Source organism: Rosa chinensis, chromosome 2 (genome assembly GCF_002994745.2).
Source record: "Rosa chinensis cultivar Old Blush chromosome 2, RchiOBHm-V2, whole genome shotgun sequence".
Lineage (NCBI taxonomy): Eukaryota > Viridiplantae > Streptophyta > Magnoliopsida > Rosales > Rosaceae > Rosa > Rosa chinensis.
Window position 1 is genome coordinate 20,269,837 of NC_037089.1, and position 12,424 is coordinate 20,282,260.

Sequence of the window (12,424 nt, forward strand, 5' to 3'; positions counted from 1 at the left end):
TAGGGCTAGTCGGGTTTTGTGCCTGTGTGCCTGTGTGTGCACTCAACGTGCCTTGTCTGCTCTAGGTAGGCAGTGAGTTCTTTACTTCGTCAAATGGTCGTTACCGCTTAGTGGCAGGGTGAAGCTAAGTGTCGTCGGATTTATCTTTCAGATGCAACAAAATGTCAAAGCTATGTATGGTAATTATGCTACGTTGTAATCGGGTTACATATCGAGTTATCTTTCCGTTATGTCACCGCTATGTCAAAGCAAATAGAGTTACCAGTCGAGCGCTTTTTGCTAGTTGAAGCCTTGTTGAATACAATTATTTGGTAGAAACTCATGATAGTATTTCAAGACGTTCTCTAAATACTTTTTTTTTTCTTTTCTTTTCTCTTTTTAAAAGAGGATCAAAGGGTTTCACTCCTGCCCCCATGGTGACTCGAACCCATGACTTGGTACATAGGCAGTGGGTACATAGGTAGGTAATGCTTATTATACTCAGAGGTTTAGGCTTAATGTCCCCTCCCCTTGTATTCAACAGTTTCATTAATCAAGACTTGAGAGCAACCGCACCAATCCTTTATTTTATAAAATTTAAAAATTTAAAAAAAAAAATATATATATATATATATATATATATATATATATATATAAAAAGAAGACTTCCATAATTTATCTTAAATTTCTAACTTAGGCAGCTGCCTAGACTTGAACGCCTTGAATCTATCCATGTCTACATGCCATTCCAAACACACCCAAGCATAGCCGGCCAAATGTCAATTAAAACAATTAAAACAGCATATGCCCTCAAGCATATCCTTGGATCTAGATATATAAATAAAACTATGATTAACAAGAAATTTAACATCTTCGCAGAACTAACATGGTGCCTCTATATACTGTCATTCCTGCATAAGCTATACATGCAAGCCGATCATCGTGTTTTTTAGTTGTTCCGTTAAGGTTTGTCGAAAAACAAATGAGTGACTCTAAGGTTGTTCTAGTCACAGGTTGTGCCAGAGGCGGGATCGGCTATGAGTACTGCAAAGCTTTTGCTGAGCACAAATGCAAGGTCTTTGCAAGTGACATCGCCCAACGCATGGATGACATTGACCTTGAGTCATTGGATAGTTATGACATTGACAAGCTCGAGCTCGATGTGTCCTCAGATCAAAGCGTGGAATCGGCCGTCAACACTATCATATCCAAGTGCGGTCGCATTGATGTAGTGATCAACAATGCCGGGATTGGAAGCACCGGTCCTCTAGCTGAGCTTCCGCTAGAGACTATTAGAAGGGCCTGGGAAATTAACACGTTGGGACAATTGAGGTTGGTCCAGCAAGTTGTGCCACACATGGCGTCACGGCGCAGTGGCAGCATTGTAAATATCGGGAGCATCGTAGGCAAAGTGCCAACCCCTTGGGCAGGGTCATATTGTGCAAGCAAGGCATATGTTCATGCCATGTCAAACACTTTGAGGGTGGAACTGAAGCCATTTGGGATTGATGTGGTGCTTGTAATGCCTGGGGCAGTAAGGTCGAATTTTGGGAGTGCTAATGTTGATAGATTGGCGAATCATGATTGGAAACTCTACAAGGATTTCAAGGAGGCAATTGCAGAGAGAGCTGCTGCTTCTCAAGGGGGTAAAGCAACTGAGCCTAGTGTGTTTGCTAGGCATGTGGCAAAGAAGGTTTTGGGTCCTAAACCACCAAGGCTAATTAGTTTTGGTCACATGACTGGTTTGTTTGCTGTGCTTTCTTGCTCTCCACTTTGGGTGAGAGATCTTTTCCTTTCAACTCGTTTCAACTTAAACAAGAAGTTGTGAGCCTAAGGTTTTATGTAATAATAGCTTTCAGGGCTTAAAACAACCATAGTTATAAGTAAATTTTTTGTTTTCCCAAGTCAGAACCTCATGTAGACGGATCAATGCTCTTAAACATTAAAATTATGCCAAAGCTTCTCCAACAGTTGATGGACTAAATGATGGAATTGCATGTAATAAGAGAGTTGGGTAGAGAAACAAAAGTGTTGTAGTAAATATGACTTGCAAAGAGATTGATGAGAGAATTGTGTGTTCTATTATTGATAATAGGAGCCTTTTATATAGAGATTTACAAAGTACATAATCTTGTCATACAAGGAAATAGAATCCGAATATAATTAGGAAATCTAGAACCTTCTCTCCTATTACAACTCTAGAACTAAACTCTAGTTTGAAGAGGCAGACTAGAATACACCATCCTTCAACAAAAAGCAACATGATCATGAGAATAAGTACACTGCAATTGGAATTTAGCATATAGAAAGAACGCTAGTAGAAGAAGATGCTAGCATTTCTTTTGAACTTACGTAGCTTATAAACTTTCGAGGATTTATCATAATCTTCATAAACTCATTCAATTATGTCATTTTAAGCTTTCAATTGATGTAGTGTATTCATGACGCGCTTCAATAAGAGCTTCAAAAGTGTTGTGGTAAATATGATTTGCAAAGAGTGGGGAGGTGGGTTGCGGTTGTAGAGAAGAAGGAAGAGAGGGGGTCGAATGGGGTGTGCGGCAGTTGTTGGACAAGAGAGAGGATTGGGGTGAATAGATATATATGGGTCGTGTCTGGTGTCTACATTCCCTCATTAATTAAAAATGTGGTCGTTTTTAAGCTAGAGAGAACAAGAGTCGATTGAAGATGGGTAGCTGGCGTCTTCCTAAGAGAGGGGATCATGGGACGTGTAGTTCACTGGGAGTAGAGCAAGACTATATGATGGTGCAGCTGGGTAACTTAATTAAGCCAAAAAGAAAAGTAGAAAACAATGCGCAGCTCCCTTTTTGGTTAATTAAACCAAATTGATTTAATTAATTGTTAAGCTGTCCCCATTCTCCAATTAAACTAAAATTAATTAGTTTAATTAATTCTGCTGTACTTCTATCAAGTTTCACTCTTTTCAATGTACTTGACTCAAGATTGACTTTCGTCATTTTGTCGGAAACCCCAATTTGTTCTAATTTTGCACAATTTTCTCTCGTCTCCGCAGCTCTGCTTATTTTCTACAAAATAAATAAAAATGGATTAGTTACATATTATTTGACATGAAGATTGGCTTATTCCTAGTGTTTTAAATATAATCACACGTATATAAATGCGTGTAATCAGTTTGGCTGTTGGTTTGTGGGCGTGGCTATTGGCTCGTTTGACTCCATTGTTGCTTGGGCTTAATTGGGCTTTGGTTTCTTTTATGTTGCTTTATTATGGTAGTTGTTTCTTATGTTTTAGTTCAATTGCGCTTTTGGCGAGCAATAAGTCCCTACATAGTTTTTGTAGGGCTAGTCGGGTTTTGTGCCTGTGTGTGCACTCAGCGTGCCTTGTCTGCTCTAGGTAGGCAGTGAGTTCTTTACTTTGTCAAATGGTTGTTACCGCTTAGTGGCAGGGTGAAGCTAAGTGTCGTCGGATTTATCTTTCAGCGGCAACAAAATGGGAAAGCTATGTGTATGGTAATTATGCTACGTTGTAATCGGGTTACATATCGAGTTATCTTTCCGTTATGTCACCGCTATGTTAAAGCAAATAGAGTTACCAGTCGAGCGCTTTTTGCTAGTTGGTGCCTTGTTGAATACAATTATTTGGTAGAAACTCATGATAGTATTTCAAGACGTTCTCTAAATGCTTATTATACTCAGAGGTTTAGGCTTAATGTCCCCTCCCCTTGTATTCAACAGTTTCATTAATCAAGACTTGAGAGCAACCGCACCAATCCTTTATTTAAAAAAATTAAAAAATTAAAAAATATATATATAAAAATAAAAAAAAGACTTCCATAATTTATCTTAAATTTCTAACTTAGGCAGCTGCCTAGACTTGAACCCCTTGAATCTGTCCATGTCTACATTCCATTCCAAACACACCCAAGCATAGCCGGCCAATCGTCAATTAATATCCTCGCTGAAAATCAATTAGGTGACAACTTTAACGGGTTGTCGTTTAATGTTTATGTGACAACTTGAACTTCCTCACTGAAAATTAATTAGGCGACGACTTCTACTAGTGGTCGGTTAATGTTTATGTGACAACTACATTTCTGTCACCGAAGACTGATTTAGCAACAACTCATAGGAGTTGTCGGTTATTGTTTATGTGATAACCTTAATTTCCTCGCTAAAAATCAATTGGGTGACAACTTTAACGGGTTGTCGCTTAATGTTTATGTGACAACTACATTTCTGTCGCCGAAGACTGATTTAGCAATAACTCATAGGAGTTGTCGGTTATTGTTTATGTGATAACCTTAATTTCCTCGCTAAAAATCAATTGGGTGACAACTTTAACGGGTTGTCGCTTAATGTTTATGTGACAACTTTATCTTCCTCACTGAAAACTAATTAGGTGATGACTTCTACTAACGGTTGGTTAATATTTATGTGACAACTTTAATTTTCTTGCAAAAGCCTGATTAGGTAACGACTTTTACAGGTCGTCGCTTGATGATTATGTGACAACTTGAACTTCCACACTGAAACCCAATTAAGCGACGACTTCTACGAGTTGTCGGTTAATGTTTATGTGACAATTTTAATTTTCTCACAAATTGCCAAATAGACGACGATCTCAACGGGTTGTCGCTTACTGTTTATGGGACAACTTGAAATTGCTCGCTAAAAACCAAGTAGGTGACGACTTCTGTCGGTTGTCAGTTAATGTTTATGTGACAAATTTAATTTTATTGCAGAAGACTAATTATGTGACGACTTCTACAGGTTGTCGCTTAATGTTTGTGTGACAACTTGAACTCTCTCGTTGAAAACCAATTAAACGACGACTCGTACGAGTTGTCGGTTAATGTTTATGTGACAACTTTAATTTTTCTCACAAAAGCCCAATTAGGCGACAACTTATACCCGTTGTCGCTTAATGATTATGTGACAAATTGACCTTTCTCACAACCTACTAATATATCATGGGGGAAAAATATTTTATCTTCCACCGTTTTTGGAAAATTTCTCTGATATATTAGATATTTGAGATATATTCCGATAAAATGAAGAAATATGTTTAAAATGTGAGAAGCAAAAAAAAAAAGTCAAAAAGTTACTTGATTATTCATAGAGAAAATACATTATGGAATATGGAGTTTATGTGGTGATCGAAATCTCTCAAGGCAGATTTAGGTGAGGCGAAATCCCCTCAAGGTGAATCTAGGTGAGGTGAAACCTCTCAAGGTTGATTATTTGAGAGAGGTGAAATCCCCTCAAGGTGAATCTAGGTGAGGTGAACCTCTCAAGGTTGATTTGAGAGAGGCGAAATCCCCTCAAGGTGAATCTATGTGAGAAGAAATCTCCTCAATACGAACATGGGTGAAGAGTAATCCCTTCAAGGGAAATCTAAGTGAAGAGAAATCCCCTCTTTGTGAATTTTTTGCTATTGTTTTTATTTTCTTGCCAGGCGAAGCTAAACTTGCTAGTCCAATAAGATACCGTTGGATGTATCCAATTGAGAGGTAATGTATATTATTTTGTTTGAACTTATTTATATTGTGTGCATTTATAAACTAAATAATTATTTTTAATTCATAGGTTGCTGAGAATATATAAAAAAATATGTGCGCAATAAAGAACGATCATAAGATTCTATTGCTGAGGCTCATATCTCGTATGAATCATTAACATTTTGTTCAATATATCTTCGAGATGTTGAGACAACCTTTAATCGACCAAAACGAAACCAGTCAGGGAGTAAACCCAACGTGGAGGATTTTGTTTTTGCGCAAAGAGTACATCCAACTGGAAAAGGGGAGTGCATTGAAAACATAGATCAAAGACATATAGAAGAGTTTCAAAAATGGTTTCTAAGTCGTTCTAAGACATTATATGATAGTGAATATATTAATGATGATTCTACTGATGATAATCTTATGTTGGAGTATAACAGAGCTCCTAGTGAAGAAGAATTAATGATTGATAGTGACATAAATAGTGGCTAGAATTATGACCCAAATTAATTAAATTATAAGATAATCTATGTTCGGTATTTTTGACGCTCAGATTCAATGAATAAAATTCATATATTGGGTTTATTCTTTTTTTACTTCTAATGTGAGTTCTATATATGTTATTTTTTACTTATCTTTTTGTTTTTTAACTGTTGTCTTTTTTTTTCAGTGTATTTTTTTAAGTTAGATAAGTGTAATGAAAAATATGATACTTCTACAAATGTAAAGTAGTGCAATTGGTTTTGTCTTCTTTTTTTTTTAATATGGTTGTGGTCCTGGGTTCGATGTGTTTTTTTGTTTTTTTTCCTTTCTTTCTCCTGTACTGTGTTTTGGTTTTTTAGAATATCTCTAATATACGAGACCTCGTTTACGTTGCATATTCCGTCTGCGAGGCTTATATATTTGATCAAAAATTTATATGCGGGACTTTTTTTTGTTGCAAAAAGTAACTGCGAGGTTTCATTTTTGTTGCAGACATTAATATGTGACACATATGTATTTATTGTTGAAACTTATAAGCGAGATTTCTTATTTGTCTCCTATAATTTCGTCGAGGAACTAATTGCGCCGCATATTGAATAAGCAACAACCGTGTAATTTTATCGCTTTTGACAACCAGTAAAACACATTAGGCGACAACTAGTTGCGACAACCCAAAGTCGTCGCATTTTCAATTAAGCGAGAAATGATTGTCTGTTGCAAATTATTATAGACGAGGTTAGGTTGTTTGTCTCATTTAATAATAAGCGGAATGCGAAAAATGGATACATATTTCTTGCTCAAATTTAATTATTTATTTAAAAATTTTAAAATAATTCCAATATTTGAAAAAAAAAACTTCATTAATAATATTTATCTGTAAATAATAATATTCAAAGACTTATTAAATCATAAATCAAATAAAGTCTACAAATATTCTACTAAAAAATAATAATAGCTAATAAAAAATAAAAAAAAAGTTTACCAAGACTAACTAAAACCTAAACTAATTATTACTTAAAACTTCGCAAGGTATCAAATTTCATCATCTCCATCATATTCTTCATGTTCCAAATTGTCTGCATTGTTTGACACTATCTTCATCTCTTGGCTCTCCGTAAGGCATGTTAAATGAAAGGCACAGCTCCGCCACAATTCATACTCTTTTGTTTCTTCGACTAGCTGAATTCTTGTTACATTTATCCTTTATAAATAATGTGAAGTCAAATATATATACTCTAAGATTTTTAATCCAAGCATAAAATTGAAAAAATATAACAAAAAATATTTTGGAGAAAAAAAATGAAGGTGTAGAGAATACATACAATATACTTTGGATTGGTGTAGAGTTTATCACATAGCCATTGCCATACCCTTTCCAGTAGTTTTTCCATGCTTTCTTTTCAATTCAGTAGGGGTCAAACTATTCATTAAAAAAAAAGACAATACATTTGATCATGATTTACTTAGATTACATTGGACACTAGAAAACTATCCCATTTATCATACTAAAAAGGGGCAATTCATATTATACTAGTAAAAGTAAGATGGACTGGAATAGAAAAGGAGATAGAAGCAAAACATGCACTCGTCTCTCTCATTTCAAAGTAAAGCAAAAAAACTCGATCAGTAGAAAATTTCATTTCAAATACTAGAGTGCTAGTCCTTTGATTAAAATTGAAATGTTGTGGACTTGGGTGATGCTGTGATATATTGATGTTAGGCCCTTTCAGTTTCATTTGTTTTTGCTTGAATAACCCTATCATAATCAGGAACCCTAAAACTAACAGAACTAGGAACCTCAAAGCATCACAACTACATCAATCAACCGTGCCCAACCTCTGTCGCATTTACTCATCAACTATTTAAGCCCTAAATTGAAATGTTAAACAGAACTATATATCAGGCACATATGGATCCAAATCGAAAAATTAGAGAAAAAACGTACCATTTTGGTGGCTGGGTTTGGATGTCCTGAACACCTTGAATCTGCAATTCGACATAAGAGAAAAAAAATCAAAAATTAAAATCATTCAAGAAAATATAAGAAATCAGAGACACTAACCATCACAATACAGACTCAACCATATACAGACGAAGATTGAACGAAGAGAGTAGCCAACTGTTCTGATCAACAGAGCCAACCTCCCTTTTATATTGTCTTCCGGATCCATATCTTTTGGTTTAAGAAGAGTCATAATTAGGACTCCTCTCTTTTCTCTTAGGATCCCGCCTACTTTTCTCGCTTGTGTGAGAGAAATTGGGAAGAATAGCTTGAAGATTTCTGCACCTGTTTGAGATGAGAGATAATAGAGAAAATAAAGGAAAAAAATATTAGATTTAAAAGATTTAGGAAACGATAATCAAAACCATAATTATATATCAATTAAGAAAATGATAATCGTGATTAAGGAATCACAACCATAATTAACTTCTATATACAGACAAAAATGTAACGCACTCACTTGTCTCGCAATATATCATACGCGAGGAACAAATTGCGTCGCTTATTGAAAATGCAACAAACATCCAAGCCCTGCATATGGAATATGCCACGTAAATGAAGTCTCATATATTAAAAATAGCAACAAATATAAAGTCTCACATATAGTTTTTAGTAACACAATTGTGTGTCTCACAATTTGTTATATGTGAGGAACCAAATGCGTCGCATATTGAAAAAGCGACAACCATGTAATTTCATCGCTTTTGACAATCAGTAAAACACATAAGGCGACAACTGGTTGCGACAACCCAAAATCGTCGCATTTTTAATTCAGCGAGAAATTTAGACTTCTTACAACAACTTTTGGTTGTCGCCGATGACATTTTCTCTTGTAGTGCGATTGGGGTGAATAGATATATATGGGTCGTGTCTAGTGTCTACATTCCCTCATTAATTAAAAATGTGGTCATTTTTAAGCTAGAGAGAACAAGAGTCGATTGAAGATGGCTAGCTGGCGTCTTCCTAAGAGAGGGGATCATGGGACGTGTCGTTCACTGGGAGTAGAGGAAGACTATATGATGGAGCAGATGGGTAACTTAATTAAGCCAAAAAGAAAAGTAGAAAACAATGCGCAGCTCCCTTTTTGGTTAATTAAACTAAATTGATTTAATTAATTGTTAAGCTGTCCCCGTTCTCCAATTAAACTAAAATTAATTAGTTTAATTAATTCTGCTGTACTTCTATCAAGTTTCGCTCTTTTCAATGTACTTGACTCAAGATTGACTTTCGTCATTTTGTCGGAAACCCCAATTTGTTCAAATTTTGCACAATTTGCTCTCGTCTCCACAGCTCTGCTTATTTTCTACAAAATAAATAAAAATGGATTAGTTACATATTATTTGACATGAAGATTGGCTTATTCCTAGTGTTTTAGATATAATCACACGTATATAAATGCATGTAATCAGTTTGGCTGTTGGTTTGTGGGGGTGGCTATTGGCTCGTTTGACTCCATTGTTGCTTGGGATTAATTGGGCTCTGGTTTACTTTTATGTTGCTTTATTATGGTAGTTGTTTCTTATGTTTTAGTTCAATTGCGCTTTTGGCGAGCAATAAGTCCCTACATAGTTTTTGTAGGGCTAGTCGGGTTTTGTGCCTGTGTGCCTGTGCGTGCACTCAACGTGCCTTGTCTGCTCTAGGTAGGCAGTGAGTTCTTTACTTCACAAATGGTCGTTACCGCTTAGTGGCAGGGTGAAGCTAAGTGTCGTCGGATTTATCTTTCAGATGCAACAAAATGGGAAAGCTATGTATGGTAATTATGTTATGTTGTAATCTGGTTACATATCGAGTTATCTTTCCGTTATGTCACCGCTATGTCAAAGCAAATAGAGTTACCAGTCGAGCGCTTTTTGCTAGTTGGTGCCTTGTTGAATACAATTATTTGGTAGAAACTCATGATAGTATTTCAAGACGTTCTCTAAATGCTTATTATACTCAGAGGTTTAGGATTAATGTCCCCTCCCCTTGTATTCGACAGTTTCATTAATCAAGACTTGAGAGCAACCGCACCAATCCTTTATTTAAAAAAATTAAAAAATTAAATAAAAAAAAGAAGACTTCCATAATTTATCTTAAATTTCTAACTTAGGCAGCTGCCTAGACTTGAACCCCTTGAATCTGTCCATGTCTACATGCCATTCCAAACACACCCAAGCATAGCCGGCCAATCGTCAATTAAAACAATTAAAACAGCATATGCCCTCAAGCATATCCTTGGATCTAGATATATAAATAAAACTATGATTAACAAGAAATTTAACGTCTTGGCGGAACTAACATGGTGCCTCTATATACTGTCATTCCTGCATAAGCTATACATGCAAGCTGATCATCGTGTTTTTTAGTTGTTCCGTTGAGGTTTGTCGAAAAACAAATGAGTGACTCTAAGGTTGTTCTAGTCACAGGTTGTGCCAGAGGCGGGATCAGCTACGAGTACTGCAAAGCTTTTGCTGAGCACAAATGCAAGGTCTTTGCAAGTGACATCGCCCAACGCATGGATGACATTGACCTTGAGTCTTTGGATAGTTATGACATTGCCAAGCTCGAGCTCGATGTGTCCTCAGATCAAAGCGTGGAATCGGCCGTCAATACTATCATATCCAAGTGCGGTCACATTAATGTAGTGATCAACAATGCCGGGATTGGAAGCACCTGTCCTCTAGCTGAGCTTCCGCTAGAGACTATTAGAAGGGCCTGGGAAATTAACACGTTGGGACAATTGAGGTTGGTCCAGTAAGTTGTGCCACACATGGCGTCATGGCTCAGTGGCAGCATTGTCAATATCGGGAGCATCGTGGGCAAAGCGCCGAACCCTTGGGCAGGGTCATATTGTGCAAGCAAGGCATATGTTCATGCCGTGTCAAACACTTTGAGGGTGGAACTGAAGCCATTTGGGATTGATGTGGCGCTTGTAATGCCTGGGGCAGTAAGGTCAAATTTTGGGAGTGCTAATGTTGATAGATTGGCGAATCATGATTGGAAACTCTACAAGGATTTCAAGGAGGCAATTGCAGAGAGAGTTGCTGCTTCTCAAGGGGGTAAAGCAACTGAGCCTAGTGTGTTTGCTAGGCATGTGGCAAAGAAGGTTTTGGGTCCTAAACCACCAAGGCTAATTAGTTTTGCTCACATGACTGGTTGTTTGCTGTGCTTTCTTGCTCTCCACTTTGGGTGAGAGATCTTTTCCTTTCAACTCATTTCAACTTAAACAAGAAGTTGTGAGCCTAAGGTTTTATGTAATAATAGCCTTCAGGGCTTAAAACCGCCATAGTTATAAGTAAATTTTTTGTTTTCCCAAGTCAGAACCTCATGTAGACGGATCAATGCTCTTAAACATTAAAATTATGCCAAAGCTTCTCTAACAGTAGATGGACTAAATGATGGAATTGCATGTAATAAGAGAGTTGGGTAGAGAAACAAAAGTGTTGTAGTAAATATAATTTGCAGAGAGATTGATGAGAGAATTGTGTGTTCTATTATTGATAATAGGAGCCCTTTATATAGAGATTTACAAAGTACATAATCTTGTCATACAAGGAAATAGAATCCGAATATAATTAGGAAATCTAGAACCTTCTCTCCTATTACAACTCTAGAACTAAACTCTAGTTTAAAGAGGCACACTAGAATACAACATCCTTCAACATTCCCCCTTATGCCGTTCAAACTTGGTGATGACGCTTTGATCGTTACCTCACTTAACACTTTGCCATGTTACAAAAACCCAGTGAGACAAAAATAACCCTGGTTGAAGGACAAAAAGAGCACAACACGTCTTTCACTCTTCGAGATCGATCATGTAGACATCATTCCTCCCCCTGATGTCGACATCTCCCTCTGATTGCTGCAATCATGGGAGTTCGGATAATTTTCTGAATCCGAGGCTCTTCACATGTTTCTCGAAGGTAGATTTAGGTAACGACTTAGTAAATAAGTCTGCTACATTTTCCTCTGATCCGATTTGATTCACTTCAATATTTAGAAGTGATTAATGTTGTTGCTGATTGTAAAAGAACTTAGAAGATATATGCTTGGTGTTGTTGCCTTCGATAAAACCTAATTTCATTTTCTCAATTCATAAATGCATGTAGGTTCATTTGTGGTAGACTTCAAACCACAAGCTCCTCGAATGTGTCTAATTACAGACCTTAGCCATATGCATTCACGCATGGCTTTATGTAGAGCAATAATCTCTGCATGATTTGAGGAAGTAGTAACAAGGGTCTACTTTGTAGACCTCCAAGATATCGCAGTGCTTCCCATAGTAAAGACATAACCGGTCTGGGAACGACATTTGTGAGGGTCAGAGAGATACCCTATATCAGCAAAATTCATCAAAACATCATCATCATTTTGATGTAAGGGAGCAGAATGGGTGGCCAGCGATTTTTGCCGATCACAACGTCTTGGACGGTGCCACTTGGGCTAATGAGATCCGTTCTCATTCTTCCGTCATTTTTTTCTCTCTGTAGGGATAGAACAAG

At 36.8% G+C, this 12,424-nt stretch overlaps 1 protein-coding gene and 1 pseudogene across 1 annotated transcript; both read left to right on the forward strand.

Moving 5' to 3' along the window:
• Positions 1-961: 961 nt before the first annotated feature.
• Positions 962-1,927, forward strand: LOC112189985 (short-chain dehydrogenase ptmH). The gene has a single exon (XM_024329400.2). It carries the CDS (start codon positions 962-964, stop codon positions 1,805-1,807), a length of 846 nt encoding a protein of 281 aa, XP_024185168.1. The 3' UTR covers positions 1,808-1,927.
• An 8,390-nt stretch (positions 1,928-10,317) lies between these two features.
• Positions 10,318-11,162, forward strand: LOC112184238 (annotated as a pseudogene).
• The last annotated feature ends 1,262 nt before the right edge of the window (positions 11,163-12,424 follow it).